This window comes from Serinus canaria, chromosome 3 (assembly GCF_022539315.1).
Source record: "Serinus canaria isolate serCan28SL12 chromosome 3, serCan2020, whole genome shotgun sequence".
NCBI lineage: Eukaryota > Metazoa > Chordata > Aves > Passeriformes > Fringillidae > Serinus > Serinus canaria.
The window spans coordinates 2,278,380-2,303,340 of NC_066316.1; the positions used below are offsets into that span (position 1 = coordinate 2,278,380).

At 40.4% G+C, this 24,961-nt stretch overlaps 1 protein-coding gene across 4 annotated transcripts; it reads right to left on the reverse strand.

The window, feature by feature from the left end:
• Positions 1-313: 313 nt before the first annotated feature.
• SANBR (SANT and BTB domain regulator of CSR) lies at positions 314-22,636 on the reverse strand. Of its 4 annotated transcripts, none has more exons than XM_030236367.2 (21): positions 22,481-22,636; positions 19,432-19,597; positions 17,380-17,566; positions 14,144-14,237; positions 12,915-13,153; positions 11,564-11,622; positions 10,771-10,931; positions 9,862-9,948; positions 9,634-9,744; positions 7,762-7,885; positions 7,403-7,555; positions 7,014-7,219; positions 6,545-6,644; positions 6,029-6,061; positions 5,286-5,385; positions 4,211-4,302; positions 4,065-4,093; positions 3,909-3,982; positions 3,182-3,270; positions 2,727-2,818; positions 314-2,335 (listed from the first exon to the last, which is right to left on the reverse strand). In XM_030236367.2, exons 2-21 carry the CDS (start codon positions 19,579-19,581, stop codon positions 2,299-2,301), a joined length of 2,217 nt encoding a protein of 738 aa, XP_030092227.2. In that variant the 5' UTR covers positions 19,582-19,597; positions 22,481-22,636; the 3' UTR covers positions 314-2,298. The 4 variants fall into 4 exon arrangements, with proteins under 4 accessions (XP_030092227.2, XP_018773622.3, XP_050828924.1 ...); XM_018918077.3 differs by having other exon boundaries at positions 4,211-4,305; XM_050972967.1 differs by lacking the exon at positions 7,403-7,555 and having other exon boundaries at positions 4,211-4,305.
• Positions 22,637-24,961: the final 2,325 nt, after the last annotated feature.

A 24,961-nucleotide genomic window follows, 5' to 3' on the forward strand; every position in this document is an offset into this window, starting at 1 on the left:
AAAGCAAAGTTATATGTGTTTTTAAACATAGCTTAGCCTGACATTTTGCATACTTGGGTCAGTTGTAGTGCAGCTCACTGAGGAATTTTTAATCCAGCTCCAAAACTTGATGCAGATAAAAATTCTTTGAAGTTCTTGTAGATTTGGAGTAGCTCTGCATTTAATGATATCCTGTTCTTGACAGATAAAAAGCCTGTATGAGATGCTGCAATTTAATCACAAATACACATGCATGATTGAGACTATCAAACAATATCTATGCACATACTTAGCTCTTAAAAGCATCTATAAAAAACTCACACACTTCTTAAATTAATAATGTTTATTTCCATTAAACCAAGACAATTTTTCAAAATTAATACAAGATAAAAATTCAAGGTGGTTGGCATGGGGAAAAAAAGATAACACTGCACATCATGTATATTATTTGTATATGCTCAAAAATATTTTTGAGTTAAACAATACTGGCATGTAGAACTGGCACTTCCCCACAGAACAAAACCAGCAGAATTTTCCTTTCTCTTCAAGTCAGTAGTTCTATGAAAACTAAACACACACACATGCAGCCTGCAACTTTCACCCCAGGTTTACCATGGGAATTTGGAACAACCCTCTATCAGAAGTCACAAAATTGTAGCAAAATACTTTTCCTACTGCATTTTTCATACCTGATGGGTTTTTATAATACTTTCAACAAACAACAATCAGTTTTCCAATATTGACTTCAAGTGCTTCAAACTGCATTAGAGCTTGCAAACAGGCCTGAGGCATTCACAAAACCTTATTTATTTGATAACAGATTAAAGCACTCCTGCAAAGTTACAGCTCCTGCCCAAAATCAAAACCACTGAAATCCAATTTTGTTTGTTGGTTTCACTGGGTTCCAAATTTGCTACAGCATTGGACAAAACACACAAAGTAACACTGATTTTTAATTGTTTCAATAAAAATCTTCCACCTTGACAGCAGTATTTTCAAGTATTGCTATCCTAGTCTTCTAACACCTACCGAAAATCATCAAGAAACAAGACAAACAAAAAAAGCCCAAGTGGAGAGAAGAGCATTTAAACAAATCTCCCTCCCCTTAGCCCATCCCACCCTCCCACCCAGGAACTTGCTGACTTAATTCCAAACTCACAATTTATTGTACAGCCAGGAGTTGGAATAAGCTTTCCCTGAGCTCTCTTTCTACCTGTTTCAAAAAGTCAGAACGTGTTTCCTTGAATTCAGCAATCATCACCATCATTATTATTATTATTATTATTGCCATTTGCACTGCTAATATGCAACATATTTTCTAGGCCAAGTTATTTCATTTTGGTAGCCCTGGATTTGTGTTCTATTGCTCCAAATACAGAAGTTGAAAGTGCATCTGACTTCTAAACAGTGCTAATCAGGCAGGTTTCAGGGAGTAACTAGACCCAAAAGATCTACGTGCACAAGCCTTTGTAATGATACATCTCAGTTGAAAGATGCAGAATTAATAACAGATTTGCTCAGAAATTTAGTGGCATAGCATCAGTTAGAGAGAGAACTGCTTTGCATCACAAGGTTTGGGTTTTAGAAGGGAACAAAGCACTGTCCTGTGCAGGAGGGGTCAGGAATGGGGATGGGTACAGATTTCATATACAACAAAAGCAAGTGGTTCACATGCAAGATGCAATGCTGCACCATCACAGCACTGAGAGCATCTTTGGAGGTCTAGTTCCTACCTGCTACCCACCTTCAGAGGAGTGGGAGTTGTGTGATGTACACAAGGAAGCCTCAGAACTGCATGAAAATTTTGCTTAAACTAGCCTAAGTCACAGGTATTGTCATGGACTTTAAATGCAAATCCCCAGAAGACTGACCTAAAATGTACCATCAAATACAACACAATATAAATACACAAGGAGACTTGGGTTAATGCTGCTGACTGCATTCAGAATTCAGTAGTCTTGCTTTTTCCTTTTCAGTATTTCTAGCATACCAAAAGGCATATTTGTATCTTCCCCCATAAATAAAGCTAGTCTGATAATTTAATTTTGTAGATTTATAAAATATTTTCTATGCAACTTAACGCAACAGCCTAAAAAAAAAGCAATTAAATTTAACTTTAACAAATAGTATATTTACAATTAAAATAAGTACAGACCTTAATGGGTTTGCATTCATTTATAGCACAAAATAATTTACAAGGCTTAAAGTAATAAATAAGTCACTGGAAAGCTTTCAGAGATGTGCATTGTCCATATGTCAGAGTGCAGTGCAGTTTCAGGAAGCAGAAATGAGTTCTGGCTAAAGCGTGTCCACAGCTCCTTATGTGGGACGGCCTTGGCCAAAACGGGCTTTTGACCTGGGTTAAAAACACAGGAGAGACATATTTCCATTATTAATGTAGGGTTTTTTACATTATTAATGCAGGGTTTTGATGTGTGGGGGGTTTTTTGGTTTTGTTCTACAAGGTAGATAAAGAACAGGCTAAAAACTTTTCTTGTTTTCCATAATTTCCCAAAGAGAAAATGAAGCTGGAGCTGCAGGGAACCTCCCCCAGCATGGCTCCAAGAGTTACATTCTCCCAGCTCTCCTGGGAGACCAAGGGAAGCTTTTGCACCTCATATGGCTTAACCTGGTGGAAGCTGATCCGTAAGACATATGTGAAATGAAACACTTTTTTTCTTTAAAATCCTCCACCCCACACTCCCAAAAATCCAGGAGTTTTTCTTGCTTTTATTTTAAAAACTCACCTGGGATTCTTCTCAGCATTGCTTTGTCGTGCACTGACCTGTGCTGAGGCTTTTATCTGAGCTTCAAGTCTAGAATAAATGCCTCCTGCATACTGGAATTCAGAAAAAAAAAAAGAAGTTTTGACATGATTTCAATGTAATCAGTGACTTCCCATAAAAATTACTAGTATTCAGCACAATCTATGGCATACTTTTGTCCATTATCACAACCCAGTTCTGATTTTTTTATGCCCATTCTACTTTCCATGAGAAGTTTTTAAAAGCAGTAAACTTTAAATATTATTTTAAACTCCAATCCTCTAAAAAATCAGGCTTGGAACAAAATGAAGATAGATAAAATTAATTCTTTAGCTGAAGTGTTGAATAGATGTTATTTTCATTTGTGTTTAATATTTTTGTTAACCAGTGTTCACTTCAACTCTGCAAACATTACATTTTGCCAGGACAAATCTTACTTCTTTGCTGTCTTTGGACTTGACTCGATCAAGGTCTCCCAGTCTCATTTTTATTAAGTGCCCTGTGATCTCAGACATTCTTCTCTGATCTGTCAGAAGTAAGAGAGGATATTTAGAACAAAGGCTTTCATTGCTACTGAACACAAGGAGGATTTGACACAGACTTTTGTGATATGGATTTGTAATTTTTTTTTAGTTCATATAAAAATCTTGAACAGCCAAGCTCCTAAATCCTGATGTAGCCTCAGCAGCCTTGGCAGATACCAGAATCAGCCTGAGGCACTACAATGAGATCAAAAATCTCAGGAAATGGCTTTGAGGCAGAAGTTTTTAAAACAGCAAAATTGCACAAGAGTTTCAGGAGAGATTAAAAAGGCAGAACAAATTAACCCAATTCTGAATATTTTTAGTCACAGAGACTGGGAAAGAGATGGAAGTGGATGTTTCTCTGTTTATCTGCACAGACAACAAATGCCACAGGGATGCAGGAAAAAATATCTGCATACTTTTATAATCATGAGATGACCCAACTATCATCTCTGTAGGTTCTGTGCTGACATTCCAAACAAAGCACATAAATCACACAAACACCCCAAATCCCACTGCTGGATCTGAGATTAAATTCAGCCTACAGGGATGTAACTAAGTGAATTTTAAGAAAATTAGCTGGATCATTTCCTTTGCATAATGTTAACTTTATGAAAGCTAAACTCAAGCAGGAACAGACCATCTTCTCTTTGAGCATCTTGGTTGTATCTCAGGGACCTGGAGGCATCCCATTTGTTCTGCTGCATGCTCACACTGCAAGAGAAAGGGGCACACACCCTGTATCAGGAACAGCTTAAAAGAGGGAGATACTAAAAGGGCTTTGAAAATGACTTACATGAAAGGAGAAGCATCTCGGGAACTTGACTGTTGAAGAAAAAAAACAGATTTAATGTGGTTGTCTAAGGTCAAGTCCGAAACTTAGAGAAAATTCCTCACTATTTAAGCCAACCAGAGAGCCTGGATTCACAGCTGTGATCTTACCTTATCAGATGGCTTCTCCCTTTTCTGAACACTAGGTGAAGAAACCGCTTTCTTTGGGTGCCTGTAGGATTTCTTTAATTTCTCCTTCCTCCCTGCTAATGGAAGAAACGTCTATTCATACCCTCAGATACTTGGAATGTCTCAACTACAGAGCTACTAAAATATTTTTTCCCCTCTATTTCTTTACAAATAGTGTAAATCAATAGGCTCTTTTCTTTTTATTAGTGTTGCAGGCATGGTAACAGACAGTACTCAAATGCTTTTCTATGAGAAATATACAGAAACTCAAGTATGCATTTAAAATGCAGAGTGATTGCACATAACAGCATAATTTTTTTACCTTTAAAAATTCATGCACATACAAGCTACACTTTTGACCATACTAATTCAATAACTAAATCCTAAGCAATATCAAACAAGGTTAAATTTAAATTACAAAATTTGCTTTCAAAATCTATATATTTTTTAAAACTGGTACAATTTCAGTTGCCCATGAGTAATGGCAAAAAGAACAAAGAAATCATTGGAAGCCTCTCTTTCAATGAATCATTAGTAGGGTGAAAAGAAGAAGTTGGTTTTGGCTTTCCAAGTTCCTAAACCCATTAACATATTTTAAAAAAATGAATAAAAGTCTTTTTAGATCATATACAGCTTAGCTTCAATGCAGACACAATTTTAGCTACATTAACCAGTCATTCCTCTATATAATCAAAAGATAAACCTGCATTTTTTTTTTTTTGCATGTAAAAGCAGTCATGAAATTGCTGCCTTTTCTTCCAACATTTATTACATGAAATCTCATTAATTTGAGAGCTTCCTGCAAAATAAGTGCTTGATAATTCCAGGGGCTTCTCATGAATAGCTGCAGCTTTTCTTGTTTGCCAGTGATTTTGGATGGCACCAAGCAGTGGGGTGATTGGTATCTAACCACAGGAAAACCTGGGATAAAATTCAAGTAACTTTGGGTTTTATTTTTGAAACACCTAATATTCAAAATCTGTTTACAGAGGACTTCTGCTGCCTCAAATCCCTATCTGATAACTCCAGAGAGGAGGACTGTAAAGACTTGATGTACCTGGTTTCTTGCACACTTCTTCTTCATCCCCCACTTCATCCTCAGTGACCTCTGAGCCCGTGGTGTACTCCTCCTCTTCAGATAACAGTGATTGCTGCTTCTAACCAACACCAGGAGAAGCCAGAGATTAAAAGTGAGGCTGGCTGTCTACTAAATGATATATTAAATCTGTCTTGCAAGTGCTGACATCCAGCATAGTTCCCTGTCTCAGTGACCAAAAAGTGAATCAGCACAGAATTATGGAAATGTTCAGTAATGTGATGTTTACATTGTTTGAATCAGCACAGAATTATGGAAATGTTCAATAATGTGATGTTTACATTGTTTGAATGTGCACATTTATCTAAATAAGTGATAATGAGTGCCTAGCAATGAGGAATTATGAAGCTCAACAATGAAGACCTGCAGCACCTCAGACCAGCCAAGAGATACTCAAAACCTTGGATTTTGATTTATGTTTCTGCCAGCCTAAAAAACTCCTAATACCTGATATGCAGTGCTAGTGTGGCTTGCTGCCATTTATAAAAACATTGAAAGGAATTTCTCATTTCTATTAGTGCCAAAGTAGTACTTCACACTTCCCATACTGCCTTGTAAAAACTGTTGCTATACTGCAACCTCCAAATTAAAGCAAAAAAATGCTTTTTTTGTCTCATTTATTAGGAAATAAGTCAAAAATCAAAGCTAGTTCTTTACTAGTACAGAAGACCAAATATTTAAAATTATTAAAATATTTTACTAACCAGCTGCAAAGTCCAGTTCTTCAGAGACAAAAACTGTAGTCATAAAGAGAAAAAAAGGCATATAAGAACTAATAATAATTAAAATTAAAAAGTGAGAGGAATTCTAAAAGTAGGAGTGGAATGTTACAGTACAGCACTCTACACTGGTAACTCCCAGGCCTCCTCCCATCTTGAACTCCAAATTTTGGTGGAATGATCAAACCCAAGTAGGTTGAAAACTACTGACCAATTAAATGCAGTCAATTCATGTTTTAGTGAAAATAAGCTTAGCATTAAAAATATTTACAGCTGATTTTTGGATCAAAAATCAGTCCAGGATAGGGGGGAAGTTTTGTACTGAATTTTTTCCAGCAGTTATGGGAAAAGTTTTGCCTTTTCACCAACCAGGTATTTTATACCTATGCCTTCCTTCAACAACATATGGGGTTTTATTTTTATTAAAAGTTGTTCAAGAACTTCTTCAAAGAATCCTCATTATTAAAAAAAAAAAAAAGAAGGAAAAGCATCAGCACTCACAGCATTGATCTCTCCAGTTTTGGGGCCCCATGGTGTATTTGGTTCTACAAGCACATCACATTCAAGGCCTTTGTCATCACCAAGCCCAATACCAGAATCACTTCAAGAGAAATACACAAACCAAGATGAAATATTTCTATTCCACTACTTCAGAATCAGTCTCAATTGACTGGACATGTATCAAGAGAGGAGACAGACCTCTGAGTCAGACACATTGCATCTTGACAGCAATACATTAAAATATAAAGATAGCAGTGAATGCTTACGGAGGTTGAGTGACTAAAAGCCTGCTTGAAAAGTGAAAGGAGAAAGTACTTGTTCTTCAATTTCCAAGTAAACAATCAAAAATAAGTTACCCTTAGAAAGACCTATGACTCATTTTGAAATAGGAGAGAACTCCAATAAAACAAGCACACGTGTTCACTGTTGAGGGCTAAGTTATTTCAGTAACACAATGTAATGTTCTTACCTATTCTCATCCTTAGTGAAAGGAACAACTATAACATCTCTGTGATGCAGCAGATCATTCAAGATCTGAGCAGTTTGAGATGGCAGAGCATCCCCCTCTTCACTTTGAGATGGCAGAGCATTCCCCTCTTCACTTTGAGATGGCAGAGCATCCCCATCTTTGCTTTCTGGAGGTAACTCCACCACATGATCCCTCACTTTGCAGCCCTGCAATACCCAGAGGCAGAAGATCAAATATTGGAGTTAATGGGAAGAACTGATTCCAGTCAATATAACAACAAAAGTCCAACTTCTGAATTACAATCCTTATTTTGGAAAGAGATCCATTTTCCTAACATAGTGTTGCCCACCCCACCACGTGCTTTGCTCTGTAAAGGAGAGCTGAAGTACCTTTGGGAGGGTTGTGGGGTCAAACCGAAGAACTTTTTGGTTACAGCAGGGATACACTCCTGTGCCAGTGGAGCCCAGAGCACTTGCTACACCTGGATAAAGAACTGGCTGCGAATGGTACTGGCAGTGGGAGAATTCAGTGCACAGGAAAGACTACATCAGCAAAAAGACAGAGAGTGAGAGGTGAGATGACCTATGGAAGTAACAATTGTGCACTGTAAAGAATGTGTACCTAGCTTTATTACCAAATATTATCCAAACAGCTTTAATCCCTGCTTCCCCCCTCAAAAGTCACCCACCACAAGCCAAAGTGAAATTACCTAACCTGGTTACCACAAGCCAAAGTGAAATTACCTAACCTGGTTACATCTCGAGCAGGTCAACCAGTTGACCGTCCCCCAAAGACGCCAGTAAACATCCCGCCAGGACTTCAGTTCCTCGTGAAGGCCAATTAAATACTCATGCACTTCCCAGGTTTTGTCTCTGAAAAGCAAAACATCAGAGTCTTGATTCTGTTTCGATCCTGCCAGCAGGATCACAAGGTGGAGAAAGAGCAGAAAACACACTGGTGAAAAGCCTCCAGTAGTTACAACAAGAGGGATACAATGTCAGACGATGATTACTAAATTCAGAGCATGACAGAGGAGACTTTATTCTTTCAGAACATCCTAAACTCATTCATAACAAAGAATTACAGCTTGATTCACCTCAAGGTCCATATACTGCAAATTTACAAGCTAAGATAAACATCTTCTCTCTATCTGCAACAAAACAATAGCTAAGAAATACAGTTTGAAAACACAAGCCCATGCCCTTTTGATGAAGGTACATATCTGGCAGTTCTAGTATTAAAAATACAGGACTTTGTTCCTTCCTTGTGATCAAATGAGACACACCTGTTCAAAATTCAAAAGAGAATGCGCAACTTGCAGTGGGGCACGTTAGCCTCAGAAAGAGCAGATAAAATTTCCTCCCAATTTTAAGCCCTGGCCTGAACCATTTTTGTTACATGTGTGCCTGGCCTAGGCTAAGCAAGCAGCACATCCAGTTGGAAGTCAGCTCTAGGCACCACTAGAGGACCAATAAATAGAAACCTGTTTTTAAATCATTGAAGATAGAAGTGTATTAGCTCCTGAGCCAGAATTCATTAGTGGCCAGCATCACTTCTCAGTAAACATATTCTGTGTAGCAATGCATCACAAGTAGCACAAGGCAAATAATTAGAATCTAGATAATCCTCTGAGTAACTTTAAAGCCCTGCACATTTATCTGCTGGGAATTGCAGAGCAGCCACATCCACTCAGCTTAAGTGAAGTAATACAGTTAATGAATTTTATGTGACTAATCACCAATGATCCTAAATAGGTCAGGACAGGGACACAAGATTTGGTTTTATGTAGATGCTAGGCATAACTTAACTCCACACCTTGGAATAACTGGTGGGAGCTATATGGAACTGTTTGGGCTGCTCTGGACAAAAGGGATCTGATGAGAAAGGTCTCTTGTCATTAATCTCCCACTACCCCCCTTAAAATGGGCATGTGGGGAGGGAGGGAACTGCAGCTGATCTTGGACTGATCATGGACTGATCTTCATTAACAGGAGAATCCAGCTGTTCACAGCCACAGATCAGACAGACAGAATTCAATTAAACATTGGTGCCAAATCAATCAGGCTTACATACAGAACAGGTCCTGCAAGCTCCTCTGACAAATACTTCAGGAACAGAAAAACAACTGGCAAAGTTTATCATAGCAGCCTTTAAGCAGGTTGAGCATTTGATTTGACAGTGTAAAGTCAGAAAATACTCTTTAGCCTTTCTTTGCTGGCATAGTGGGGTCTATCCTCCACTAAAAAACCTTGCAGAAATGCAGCATTTAATTCAATCTGTCATCATCAATTGCATACATCTTAAAACCATCTGATGAAAGAATTAGCTGAGTATTTTCTATTTAAAGCAGTACAACCCAAAAATAGCCCTCCCAGTAATCACGGCAGCAGTTTTCCCATTTCCATTCAGCAGCAGCACTGCTGAATGAGTTTCAGTAGCACACCATCATAATCACACCCCCTGTTTTATTTTTTGCTAGGTAACACAAGAAGTTGAGATACTTCATACACTCTTCACATATCTGTGACTTAATTTTGTCATGTATCTGAGTATGTAGTACTTCTAAAATCACCTAAAATCAGAGCTGAAGAAGCATTTCATGTATGTACATATTCACTACCTTATATGAACGTAGACAATATTCCCATGTTGGTCTATGTTGATTTTTCCTGGTACACAAGGAATTCTCCTTTCAGTTTCTCTGGTTAGCAACTTTTTACATAAACAACACCTAGATTAAAAAAAAAAAAAAAAGAGAAAGAAGGAAAGAAAGCACTGGAGTAAGAGCAGGGTTTCTAAACACAGGGACTGTCCTTGCTATTGAAGCAGACATATAAAAATGCCATACCTGTATAAAGTTGCTGCATTTCCTCTAGAATCTGGATTTACATACTCAGGATCAAACAGTCTCTCAATCTTCTTGCAGAAAAGTTTACTATTAATGACAGCAACACAGCTCACCCATTAGAAAAAAACCTGAAAATTGCTTTATGTATAGTGAGATTAACATTCACATTCTGGTAAGCAAAGTCACTCACAGAATCTAGCTTTTAATATAATTTTCCTTTAAATCATCCTGTCCATCTCATTTTTACACAAGTGTGACAAAACTGATATTTTGATTTTTTCTTTATTGAAATGCTTGCCAATATTAACTGCCAGTTTCTACTTTGACTAAAAGACCTTCAGTTAGTGAATATTGCTGTGAAACTGCACTTCAGTCTAAGATTAAGCCTTCACCTCTACCAACTAAAATCCTCCCTTACTTTCACCTTGCTTGTCTGTCAGTCTGCCCTCCAATAATTGGCCCTTATCTTGATACTGAGCTGGGATCCTGATGTATGAAAGAACATTCCAGCACAACTATTCAGCCTCCCAGCCACCCTGAATTCTAAGTCCAAACATCCAAGTTCACAGGATGCTGAAGCCAAACCATTCTCTACCAATTAGGAGCATGTCCTCCCATAAAAGGTTTCTCCCCCTAATCCTTGCTCCCATGTGAGAATTCATGAATAATTCTCCCATGCCATGCTCCTAGTGTGGCCTTTCCTTTTGCTCATTTCCTACAAAATCTCTTTCTTTCTGCTCATAATTTTAATATAAAGTTCTGAAGTCACACTATTACATTCTGCATTAAAAATACATTCCATGAGAATATATATAATATATAATTCCAAACTGCACAGTCTTAGCAGTTATGAAATATGATCCCAAAGCTCAAGAGCACTTCAGAAATGTATTGCAGGGCAAAAGTTACCTCTTAAATTTGTCTCTTTTGTCCTTCAGCTCTTCCACCTCATTGTGCCTGAAGAGATCAGCAATGTGTGTAACAAGATTAGCATTGATACAGTTCATGTTACACGGCGTGGCTACAATAGCATTCATATTTTTGTGGCAATAATGAATACATTTCTCTACCTAGGAAAAATAGAAATAACAATGTTAAGGAATTCTAGACAAAAGCCCCCCATACTAATTGCTTCAAGACTTTATTTTAAGTGTGGTGTTTTGGAAAACTATTTCACTTTAACTTAAGAATAAAAAACAAGCCTCAGAATTGCCTAAAGTTGATGCTGAATAACATGACTTAGTTTTTGTTCTCCTCTAAAAATTTCAGAACTTTCCAATTTCTTGTTGAAATATAACCACAAAACACATGGATCTCAACTGCAACTGCTGTGCTTCGCTGTGGGCCACCCCAATGTCACAATTTTTGACAAACATTTTAACCAAGTCAGCAGCTATTCCTTATCCAGAGCTGGAAAATCAGATCCTATCTTGCAGATATATCATTCATGTAGAAAAGGATATAAAACAAGCCCTCTAGATCACACTACCACATTTAGAAAGAACATACTCCAAGTTTTATTGCATTGAGACTCTGCAAACATTGGATTACTGCACTGAATAGAAGAAGTGTTAAAAATCTCAAAATGTTCTCCTTGCAGCACCTGTTTATGTAAGAGCCAAAGCACAACAAACAATCTGTTAGGACACCTGGTAATTAAATGTGCCCTCATGCTAGAAAATCAATCTTTCTTAATACTTACTAATGAATCCATCTTCAAAAACTCAGAAGAAATAAGGATTGAGATGACATTTGATGGTTCTAGAAGGCAACAGAACAAAGGTGAGGTTTTTTACATGGATATTTTTTTTTTGTAATTTCACGTCACATCCCTCTCTCTTCATATTTAGCATCTGTTACCTATTTTAGCAATCAACTTGTCATTCCATCTTCCAGTATACAGAACCTTTTAATCATAAGAAATAAACTTTTGGTTTGCCATTTCAATGGCCAGAGTAGAACTTTAACCTGGAAAAATTATCATAATTGGAAACCTTATTAAAATTGGAAAAAGAGGCTTCACAGGGATACAATGACTAAACAATTACACAAGATTAACTTCCATCTGTAGCCATCACACCCAGCTGAGATTTTTTCAACATAACCTTCACATTGCAAGTTATAAACAAACCAAGAGAAGAAAGTTATGTTTTAAAAAGTGGTAGCAAAGCTCATTAAAAAGTTAAAAACTTGCTTCAAAATCCACAAAGGCTCTTCTACCGTTGTATTGGATTGCATTGAAATTTATTGTACCAACAGGGAGCAGAGGAGAAACAAACAAACAAACCAATCATCAGCATTTGAAATCTACCACCGCCCTTGGTCAGAAGAGGTCTGAAGAGTCTAATTAAAAACATTACATCCCAAAATATATTAGGGCTTTTTTTATTGCTTCAACTTTCAGCATGTTTCCTCAAAGCCGTCAGTACTGGCAAAGCAGAGCCAGCTGCTGAAATGACCAGAGGATCTCTGTTGCAACACTCTTCTAACGACTGATGATGCCTTGAGAAGGCTGCCCTAGAACAGGGGCTGGACAGAGCTAGAGAATAAAGCAGGGATTTATTAGGAGGCCTCATGGATCCACTTTGGGCAGCACAAGAACCCAGCCAGGGCTGCACCCCAGGTGAACCCAAAATGGTCACAAAATGCACGAGTGCTCACAGGGTCTGTCACTTTGATCAGTTCTGTTCCATTTGCATCTTGGAGTTCATTGTCCAGTTACAGCTTTAGGTCATGCAGTCCCATCCTGCTTGTTTTTCTCTCCTCTTCAGCCCATGTTGTTTGTACTCTTGGGCCCGAGATCTGGATCATTTGTCCTTGGTCCCCAGCTGGAGCAGGAATTGTTTTGTCTCCCTGCTCTCTGCACAGAGCTCACCATCCCATAATGTGAACCCCAGACCCACACACTAAAGCAGAAACTGAGAAATAGAAAAGCTAAACCTGAAGCATCACTGACAACAGTCAGAAACAGACTGGGGCTGAACTGCATCAAAACCATTAATCTTCAATTAGTACAGAACATAACAAACCTACAAGAAATGATCTGCTTTTACCTAAAGTGGGCATTTCATCAGCCTCAGACTCCTTGGAGTTCCTTTTGACATATCTTATCAGCCAGTCAAAGATGTGAACATCACAGTGCACAGAAATATCCACCTCCTCCCAGCGCTGGGCATCCACTGACAGGTACTCAGCAAAGTATTTCATCTCTGAAATCAAAAGATCTCGAGGACACACAAAATCTTCTTTCAGGTTTTTGGCTTCATCACACACATGGATCACCATATTGGGCCTCCAAAGGAAAAAAGCCACAAAGCAAATTAGGAGCTTAAGCCAATCAGGACACCAAATCCCAACAACCTCATCTCCAGCTCTGGGTCATGCATTGCAACACTGATGGCACCAACAGGGTTTTATTAACAGAGGGAAAACAAATTGCAGCTATTAACTATTAATAGAAACTATTGTTGGACAGGTGAAGACGACAGAGGCATATAATCTACAGATGATCAGAGTGATTTAATTAAGGAAGCAGAAATAGAAACCTTCTAGCTCCATTCCCCAATTTTGTCACCTGTTTGTTAGAGGATACTACTTGAATTATATGGAGAACTTGTTTGTTCTCCCTTCCTAATTTTCTTCAAAGAATAACCAGATATAGATGCCTAAATCACTGAGGCACCAAGGACAGTAACAGAAATTTTCATGAGTGGAGATTAAGATTTGGTTTATTGTACATTAAAAGTCTCTTTTTCTTAAGAAATGCTTGAAGCTAGACTCAGTAAATGCTGTCTCTACAGAGAGATACTTAAGTTTCAAACAAACATTATTCTATGTGTAATTATATAGTGTGGAAAACAGGGATATGTGATGGAATAAAAGTGACCTGGAGGGCTACTGGAATTCATGGGAAAATTTTTAATTTACAGCTCTTTTACTGCTTTTACATAAGACAAATCTATGTTCAAGAGTATTTTCAAAAGTGTAATTGACCATCAGTCTTGTTTCATTCCTTTATAAAACCAGGTATGTTTCTCATTCCTGCCACAGCATTGATCAATCACTCAGAAGAACATTGTGTTGTGTGCAATAAGATATTTATAAAACTTTCTCAAACCAACTCCCTGAATTTCTGCAGCAATAGGTTTCCAAATTTCTAATAGCATTTATTAGGCTGTTTCCAGCTGTTTTCTTTCTGGTAGCAGATAAATTTCAGCCATTTAGACATCTTTCTGTCAATTCTACAATTCCCTAGAGAACAACCACACAAAGCTCTTCTTACCCCTGGGTTTCGTCAGTGCTTTCCCCACTGCTATGGACAGGGCCTTTCTCAGATTCTGAAGAACAACTCCTTGTGGAGGCTGCACTGGGCCTTCCTTCAATGTAAGGAAAAAAAGCTGCATTAGAACAAAAACTCCTGCTCTTTTGCTCTTCAGCATCTTGGAATGCAACTCAGGTATGGCTGTCATGGTGGAGCAATGGCACAGCTGGCAGCAAATCTGCTTCCCTAAGGGCTACTAAACAACCCAGATTGCTGCTCTGAGTGCCACCCGTGGGAACTCACAGCAGCACCACTGCTGGGTTGCCCACACTCTTAGCTACAAACCCAGATCACTTCTGGCTCAACACTGAGCATGAGACTTGTGGCCTGTGGCACTTCCTTCTGGGAATGTGACCCTCTCCTTTAGCTCTCCTGGTCTGCTTTGTGGGACGTGACTCCTATGACCCTGCCACACCAAAGCTTCTGCCAGGACAGAACTTGGGACCAATGCCACTCCCTCCCCATCCTGTGCCAGCTTTGGGAATGAGCAGCTTCCAAAGAGAAGCACAGAAGACTCTTAGGATGTGTTTGTTTTTGCCAAATTTCTCACACACGTGGCTTAAACCAGCTGATCAGATCAAACAATGCCCAAAGAGAGCAGACCAGGAAATTTGCCTGGTCCTAGAGCTAGAACAACACTGAGGTTGTTCCAGGAATAAAGGACAGGTGCACTTCAAACAGCTCATCTTCACAAAGGTACTACAAGCAGTGGAAGGTGCACACAACAACCTAGTGAGGTTCAGGAGTTCAGCCACCAAATCCACTGAGTTCTGGACCAAGGGTTAAAGCAATGACTGTCATTTCCAGCTGTGAATGGATTACTGCAATGTGAAACTTCAATCATCTTGCTTAGAAGTCAGAAAGGTCATTATCTATTTTAAACACTGGAAGGGCACTGTATCTGTCTTCCACTGAAAACCCTAAGGTGGTGATTTTCCATGATTATGCCATTCTCTCAGATTTCTGGGAGTTCCAGAAACATCATCTCCCTCTTGAGTAATGTAAGAGGCTGAAGAAGATTAAGACAGGTCTCTTCCTCTTCATCTAATGGCTGAACAACTACAGGAGATTGACAACAAAAATGATATGGCTCAGAACACAGCAGTCTTGCCCTTCAGGAAAGCAAAATTACTGCACCAGAAGCAGAAGAAACTAAACTTTCTCCAAAGGTGCAGCCAAAGGCCTTGCACAGTTAAGTCTTAGTAAGGCCTTAATGGAGGGAGCACAGTTAGTAGGAGGGAAGATTCACTCAGCAGATCCACTCCCAGTAAAACCTTGGGCAGGGCTGCTCCAGCCACAGCTCTCTGGGAGCCATCCTCACTGCAGGGGAGGTGGGAGCCCTGGGCTGGAATCAAAGGTGTGACTTTTAAAAGAAGGGACTGTGGAGTTCTGCCTACAAATACATTAACAAGTCCATTGTGCACACAGTGAAGTGATTTATTGAAGGCAATAATGCTTACAAGAATATGCAGCACAGCCAAATTAATGGGCACATCTGAACTTCACCACACATTGCTTCATATCTTCTTTCCTCCCTTCCAAAGCTAACAGATTGATTAACTTTTGAAATCTTGTAACAAATCCTTTAGGTAAAAGGCTGTCCTGTGTGTTTGTTTACTGCCATGAGATGCAATCAGAGGGACTTACCAGCAGTTGGCCTTATAATTAGCACGTATTAAATGAGCTTTTATAACTCAGCCAAATCCAGAATCCCTCTCAGAATGAGTATGGTCTGATTAGCTTTTTCTTGCTGTTACTCATGACTATAAACAAATGCAAACAGGCCCAAAATTCTTGATCCTAACAATAAGCTAATGTGAATAAATCCAACAGAAAGCAATTAATTAAACAAAGAAATATTTACAAATAGGACTGTCTCAAATCCCCAATTCTGAAAAGCAGAAGTACCTCACAAGTACTAAGAAGGTGAGTTCACCCAAGCCTGTGAGAAAAAAAGATTAATTACCCTAATTTCATATCAACAAATTGCACTCAAACAGGGCAAACGATTTCTCCAACGTCACAAAGAAAACAGAACAATCTCAGGCTAGGATCTTGTCAAAGGAAACATTATATTAGTGGACTTGACTGCATTAATACTCATTGCATGTATTACATTGTTAGAAAGAAAACATGCACTAATTGTCTCAGGAGTTCTAGAAGCAGAGCTAGCTCATTAACTGCCTCCTGGGAAGCTGCTAATCCTGTAAACAGGGACCTGTGGGTGCCAGCAGCATTCATCCCACATCAGGCATGGAACACATAATTGAAAGCTGATGGGAAGCACTTCCAGGCTTGACACTGCATATACATTTTCCAGTATCATCCCTTGACTGGAGTTGTTAAAACCACTTTGAACAAAGGTCAAACAGCTGTTTCTCTGCTGCAAAGGGGGCAGTGAAAGCTGCAGTCAAGGACATTTTAACAGAGAACACATTTAAATGCTTCACTGTCATCCTAATTTTTAACACAGAAATTATCTATTTGTCACTGAAGCAAATTTCTCGTGCAAATACATTTACCAAGTTCTAAAGTCACTGGAACATCTCTGTACTGAAAAATCAGAGAGTAACACATACACATTTAATTACAACTTCTGACAGAAGTAGTACAAAAGGAATTGTTAACAATATTTTATTTAACTGTGCTATGATTGAATTTACAACTATTGGGTTTGGTCCTCTTCTGCCCAAAAAATTACAGGGACACATAATTGGCCAAGACATGTTTTATGTCATCTCAAGATTGTCTTGAAGCAAAAATCAGCTACATTTTGCTCCAACTCCTCTGTACCCATCCATGGCAAACACTTGTAGCTGGGAGAGGAAGGTTTGCCCTCAAGGGATCACCTCCTCACCTTCCTGCAGCTTTTCTACACAACACTCTCCAGTTATTTTAATAATGCTGCTAAACATGACTTAAGATGGCTGCAGGGTTAACAGCACACCACCAAAAATCCTAAACAGAATTCAGCAGAAAGATTTATGCCTCTTGGAAGGACAAGTTCCCAAAAATACCCAAGCAAACAGATTCTTAAACTAAACTAATGGCAAGTGCCCTGTTATATGCATTATATTCATACTTAACCCTCCAAAGATGAATGACTACCATTCCTGGGTGGACTTCACCACTCAGGCCAGAAGCATGCACACACTGATTATCAAAGCCAATAGAGGTCAGAAGGACTAAAGACATACCAGTTATAGTAATGGAATCCTGCCCAATAGCAGGCTCCTGAAACTCTGTCTGGGAATCGAGCAAGGAGGATTTGATGTACGTAGCTAAAGTTTCCACAGGACTCCCACCAGCAGCCATCAGGGGATTATATTGGTTGTCAACAGGTGAACTTCCACTGCTTTTTAGCTCATCAAACCTTTTTGCACACTGTCACAAGATTAAATGATAGGACAATGAAGCAGTAGCTTTCAGCACATTTTTAATCACTATGATTTGAGATGGATACTGTATTGCACATTTTTGCACGTGAACAGTTACTGATATCAAACTCATAAATGCTGCCTATGTTGTTATTGGAATCAGTACATATAAACACAGTAAAACAATAGCTACCATAATTAAACACTCTAACAGAGAGAGAAAAAAATAGATAGAACCTGTTTAAGCTTTCATTTCCTTAAACCCTGTGAAGTTTTAAGCCCAGTTTTCAAAAGAGAATGTTATGGGGAAAGTTTGAATTCTCACTTTGTAACTAGTTCTTTTACCATAAACATGGTCAAATGGTATTAAGAGGGGCTATAGAAATTGATTCACAATTATTATTCTTTTACTTTATGACTTCCATTCCAATTTGCACAAAAGGGACTGCCGCCTTCCACTGCAATTCTATCAACTTCCCATCCCCTGCTTTTGATGAACTAGGAAGTCTTTCTGTTCTGTAAATTTGTACCAACACAATCACAATGATAGGTTTGGTTCAGCAAAGTCCTACACAGAGGTAACTTGCACATACAAATAAATCTACTTAATGCTACAGGTGCTCCTCCTGTGACACAGGTGTGGGGCTCCATTAGCAGCTGGTTTTATTTATTTATTTAGAGTTGAGTTAAAAGACTTCATGCCAGTGCCCCTTTGGGCCAGGGGCACACAGGGACATCCTTCTGATACTCATTGTTTCAGATTTGGGATGGCATCAAATTTGGGATGCCAGTCACATAAGTTCAACAGATAAATAAAGAGATATCTGTGCTTTTATCTAACTGCCTTAAATAGGGGCATATTTGAGACATTCAGTCCTGTAAAAACAGAGTAATCAGACAAGTACTGATCAATCATGTGAATTAACGTGAGGAGAGGGCTCACTGATATTGTTATTTAATGTGCACAGTGCTGTCTGCACATTGAAAGGTGAACAATAGAGATGTCCCCAAGCCTCTGCCAAGAGCTTGAAAGGAAGCAACATTCCACAGAAGCTTCTACACCCAATCCTTCATTTTTATGTTCAAAATACAAGGTTACAGCAACGCCCAATAGCACTGCTATAAATGGGAGCTGACACGCTTGATTAGGTCTGCAAGAAAGTCAAGACCAATGTCTTGTTTATTCTCAGCTTTGCTGAAGCACAAGGGCAAAAGACATTTTCTTTTCTTAGCTTACACTCTCTCAGAAATGAAAAAGTCAAAATTATTGTTAAAAAAAGGAGCATTTCACCAGGAAATTCAGCAATCCAGAAAGAGAAGTAAGTATAGAGAGGTTCTTCCAATTCCAATCAAAGAAAGAAAAATCCACAGCTTGTAGGATCAAAAAAAGCAGCAACTGCACTCCTTACCCAAGAGATATCTGTAAGCCCTCCTTGTTTAGAGTTGTAACAACACATAGAGTTATTAGGTTTCCCAGTAAGGACACTACAAGCTGCACAGGGTTAGTGGGTACTGGCACCCCATCCAAGTCTTAGCTAGGGAGTTTGGAATGCAGTAGCACAGCTACCTTTTTTAAATTCCACTTTTTAATTTTTCCTTCCCAGTCATTATCATTCTTATTCTGTGTGAGTTCTAACAAAATACAATGCAAAACACATTTCTCAATTTCAATGCTCAGGTTCTGTAGAAACAAAACCAAACACCCCACCTCTTTTCAATCTACTGCTCATTTAACATTTTCAATTAGGTGCAAATTACTTCAGAAAAAAAACCAAAACATAAGCTTCAATTTCCCTCCCTCCCCCCAAGAAATGTTGTCTTCTCCACAAAGCATTGCTTAAAGCATACAAATTCTTTTATCAGTGAACTCACTTCTTTGGATGAGTATCCTGGCACCAGCCTTGCCACACTGTCCCAGTTGATCGGCTGAGGAACACCAATTAGGGAACACAGGATCATATCCAAAACCATTTGGTTGTTGTCATAGGGGAAGTTATTGTTTTCTGACAATCCACGACTCATCTTTGGCTACTTAAGCCTAGAAGAGAAAGAGTTTTTAGCAAGTCTGACTGCCTGGTTTGCTAAAGCTTGATCTGCTTTACCTGCAGCACTCCATAAATTACTGGGGATAAATTACCACAGCATTAAAGTCAAGTACTGAGGCTTTTTGGACAAAATTTACATATTCTCAAAGCCCTGAGGGAGAAGCAGATGTGCAAAACACCAAACCCAACCCAAGAGCAGCAGGTATTATCCACCTTTCCTCTGAGCTGCCTCTTTCCAGAGGGTAAATCACACCTCTGAGGCCTCTAACACAAGAGAAAGGCTTCCAAAATCTCAGAATAAACAGCCAAAGTTACAGAGGAGCATTGTAATGCAAATTTACACACGTTCAAATACTTTTGTCTGTTCCCACAAACCTTCCACTCTCGGCTCTGCTCTCCTCTTGCTCTGCCCATCTGCTCAGCACACCTGACTGCCATCATTCAGAAGCCAGAATACCAATTTAAGGGCCACCAACACTCCAGAGCCAGGAAATCACACCTGAATCTCCTTCAACTCTCATCCCCAACACTGACACTCCCAACTCCTTATGAGCCAGGAGGAGCAGCTCCAAAAATCTCTTATTCCTCAGCTTTAAGCTGAACATCACAACAAAGCATATAAGGACAACAGAAAACACTTTTTAAAGCAGGATTACATTTAGTTAGGCTATTTTTTTTCCAAGTAGATTTTATCTATAGCACCAGGGAACAGAGTAAAAGTTCAAAGTACTGATTTAGTTTCTGCTGGGAAAGAACTGTGGGCATTAATTAAGAGTTACATGTTCAACTAAAACACAGCCAAAGAGCTCAGAACAGAAATACTTAATAACAGAACTTAAAAGCCACACACAACATTTTTTACTTATAAAGCAAGAATTATAGAGAGTTTGAGAGAAAATACACCTAGGTAACACCTGATAATTTGTTACTAAAAGCAGATATAGATGTTTCTTTTGCACCACTCTCTTTCTAAAAGAAAAGATGCTTAAAATACACAAAATAGCCTTGTTTTTTACTCCCTCTGGAAGCTGTTTCCAGCCCTTTTTTCTGCTTGCTTTGTTGGTAGAAACAGAAATCACAGCAGAGGTAACTGTAAGCTTTCATCCTCTCCAAAGAGCAGCTGAATTAAATCAGAAGGAAAAGAACCCAGAACCCACCAAGAGAATTCTTTGGTTTTCCACAGTCATGAGATTTAATAAGAAAGAAAAAAAGCCACAAAACAGAGGACAAGTCCTGTAGAAAATTTCATACCATTTCAGCAATTCTGTCTAGATGAAATCCGCTGTAAAATAGCCAGTTTTAAAAGAGAAAGGTCCTCGCAGGTTCCACAAGACCAGAATTCCAAGTGAAATAGATGCCACTGTCAGGAAAAAGTGGATCAGTGCCTGTGTCCTGATCCCTGAGAGCACTTTGAGACAGTGTCACTGTGGTGCAGACTTCTCTCTGTCCATGTGCAGACAGATGTCAGTACCAATCCCAGCCCTGAGCATCTCCTGTTTCTGCTGTCAGCAGGAGAAATAACCCAGCCAGAGCAGGTCAGCACCAGTGGCAAAGCCCAGTGGTTATGAAACACAGGGCTGACTTCTTGTGCTAGCTCGTACACATGGAGCAGCTGGTTTAAAAATATGTTTGGATGAGATAAGTAAATGATGGAGTACTATAATCCCTTGGTTTCCCACCATAAAATAGGCTTAATGTGAGTAGAATTATCAGCAATGTCAATATTCCATAAATCACCATTTTGAGGGCAAGTGCAATGGGATGATTACACTGGGCAATCAAGGAAAAAAAGGAAGAAAGGAGGAAAACTTTTTTGGTTTTGTTTTTGCAAAAGAATGGAGGATGTAATTTACAGGGGAAAATTCTGAGTGCTTCAGTGGTAACAAGTTACTGCACATCAACCCTGTGGACCATGAAGCAGCCTGAGCATGAAGGGATGACAGGTGCTCTAAAATGTGATGACACATTCAGAGAGAATCAAGTCTTTGTCTCTCATACAGGTCTCTTTATTTGCTTATCCTGCGCATTAAAATACAGTTCTGAATATGGTAATTACTGCAAAGACAAATGAAGGAGGAGACTTCATTACAGGCATACAGAAGTATTTTTATTTATATTCTGGAAAGAGCACGGGACTCCACTTTGCAGCTGACACATGACATTCAATATTTGCCTTCTTGTCCTTTAGGAAACCCTGTTGGAAATATAAAGACGCATGCAAGATTCTGTCTCATGCAAGAACTCTCTAAAAACAGCAACAGAAAGCCTGTAAGAAATCAAATTCTTAAGAGAAAAAGCAACTTCTACAGATTCTCTCCACTCTGTTACTGCAAGGAAAGCTCAAGTTAACCCCTTCCTCAGCTATGAAAACTGGAGGAAAACAAAGTTTCCAGATTATTTAACTCCGACCGACTCATTTGAGACACCCAGCATAGAACAGAAATGAGAACAGAAATTCCTATTAATACTCAGAACTCCCAATCAAGGGAGCGCAAAGGATTCCCAAGAGTTAATTCCTTACGGAAACACACAATCTGATTCGAGTTTTTTATGATTTGAAGCAAGTCATTACTGCAGAAAGGAAGAATTGCTGCCCCTCGCAGGGGCACATCGTGAGGGAAGGTGAAGATGGTGGGATGGGCAGAGGTTTCCATCCCCAGCTGAAACGCAAGGAAGTGATGGTGCAGAATGAGGCGGCGGACAGGAACAACAGCAACTTTGCTGCTTGCCCGCGTACCAGCCAACGTTAAAAATTACAGAGCGTTTAAGTTAAAAATATAAAAACCCGTCTCAGGCGATCTACAAGCGCAGCAACCTCAGAGCGGGGACCCCGACAGCCCCCGGGCGCTCTCCACCGGGACCCCTCCCGGGTTTACCTGGCTGTTCCCAGGCGCGGGGCCAGCGAGACGGGAAGGGACGTGCAGGGGGGCTCCTCCTTGGGACGATCCGGGGAGGCAGCAGCGGGACGGGGGCTCGGCTCCACCGCAGGACGAGCGGGACCCGCGGGCGCCCGGTCCGCACCCGCCGCGCCCTCATCTGCCGGCACCGCCCGGCCCCGCCCTCAGGGGAGGGGCGGGAGCGCCGTGAGGGGGAGCGGCCCCCGCCAATGGGCGCGGGGCGGGCGTGGAGGCCCCGCCCCCTCGCGCCTAGCACAGCCAATGGAGCGGCGCGGAGCGCTCCCGCCCCGGGCGCGCGGCGGCCCCGCCTTGCCGCAGTGCAGCGGCGGCGGTGGTGGCGCCCCCTCCCGCCTCGCTCGCGGCGTCCGGTCGCCCCGGCAACGCACCGCCCCGCGCGGCGTCACGGTGACGTCACGGCGCGCCTCGCACGAGTGACGCGGCCCGGCTTCGGTCAGAGTGACGTCACGCCGGCCCGCTCCCGCCGATGGCTCCGCTTTCCGCAGCCCCAGCTCACCGCAGCGCTCCCGCCCGCCGGAACCCCGCGGGGAAGGAAAAGCCCGGCCCCGGGAGTTCGTACCCCCCACCGAAACAATGCATGGGACACGAGAGTCCGGCTCGTGACGTAAGCACAGCTAATTAATTAAACAGCAATGTGTTAATGCACTCCATGGTCCCAGCGCAGAGAAGGAGCCCCAGGTGAAGCCTTTCCCAGGTTTCCGCTGATGCAAACACTTGATACACTGTTAACATAAAAACCAGCGGTAGAACACTGAAATTGTTTCTAATTACACAGAACAGCCCCACCGCTGGGAGTGGCTCACCAGAGTTACTCTGCACAGGCTCGCACTGTCCCAATCCTGTTATTTCACCCACATGATTCCTACTGCGTGTCTACTGCTGTCTCAAGTATTCCCAAACATTTTTAAATTACTTCCTGTGGGAAGCCACCAGTGCCCGATACAGACCAGCTCAGATCTCCATTTCCCACCTAACAATCCTTCCCTTCGTGGCAATTTGACAAAAATCAGGGATATTAATAAGTTTCTTTCCAAAAACCCCACTTGTGAACTCTGGAATACCACAGTGAGGACAGAGAATGCAAAAAAAAAAAAAAAAAATCAGAAAAAATTATTCTGCCAATCTAGAGAAGTATGTGAAATCTAAAATCTCTAAGTCAGTCTGAAAGCCTCCCTTAGGTCTCAGGGAAAGCAAATCCCACTGGTTTCATACCACCCACAGAATAAACTAATGCTGGAGTATTGCTGCATTGTGATGACATCCAGTTATTCCACAATGAATGGAAACCTGATGGTATGTCAGAGAACTGGAACATGGTTTTTTCATTAATCTGGGCTATTAGGCAGAAGTCAGTCTCCTCCTGATTATTTTTTTTAAATAAGGAAAACATTACCAGCATTTGAGAATAAACAAAAAAAACCCCAGTATCTTAAATTTTACTCATGCTGTTCTAGAGACTGTGCTAGATGAGTTACAGTAATTCAGAGGTAGTAGAGGTGCCTCTCTGCATTTTTCATTTCTAAAACCACAAGACTGTGTTTATGCTCTGACAGCATAAATAATCCCTGTCACTTGCTGGAGTCTGATAGATTTGTGACTGTTGTGAAATTCAGGGAATTGCTCAAAGCAGGTAAGAAGGAGCCAGGGGTGCCCTGCACTGACATCATGCCTCTGTTACCAGTCAAACCAGTTACACCAGTGCAATTGTTCCAAGGAGAGATTATCCAGCAGCTGAAAGGCTGAGCTCCAGTGGCCACAGAAGCCAGGGGACAGATTTATCAGCCCAAAGCTGCTTCAAACTGCCCTGCAAAGGAACCAGTCCAAGATATGAGGAGAAGAGGAAAGGATGTGTCTCACCACCTGTGGACACACACAATTACTCCCTGCCTTTACAGCCCAAAAATGGTCACCAATCTCAACACTTGGGCCACACCTGCATGGATAAACATCTGGAAGGAGTTACATAAGAACATCACTTCTTGTGTTATGTTTTGTAAAACAAGTGCAGCTCTGCTATGATTGCACACAAGAGCATTTCTACACTGGTTTATCAAGAAATCCCTGTGCTGGTTTCCAAGTTTGCACCTCTTCTGGAAGGTTTTCACTGCCAGCAGAAGAGATTTGTAAGAAACTGCATTTGCTTTGTATTTACCTCAGCAGCAAATTTCACCAAGTCAGAAGAACCTTAACATCCCAGATGGAGTCTAATTCCACACAAGGAAGAGTTTTCAACCTGTGCAAAGTGGCCAATTTATTTCTACTAGACAAACAGAGGATTTTAAACTGATTTTTCAGAAAGCTGAACAAAGCTTTGACCCGTGCATGCTCATGCTCTGTGTGCACCCTGAGAACACTCAGCAGTGGCATTTGTCAGTAGCTCACATGTTTAAGCAGAATATGGTTGATCTACTAAATTGTATCAGTAAGATTTAAGTAAGAATA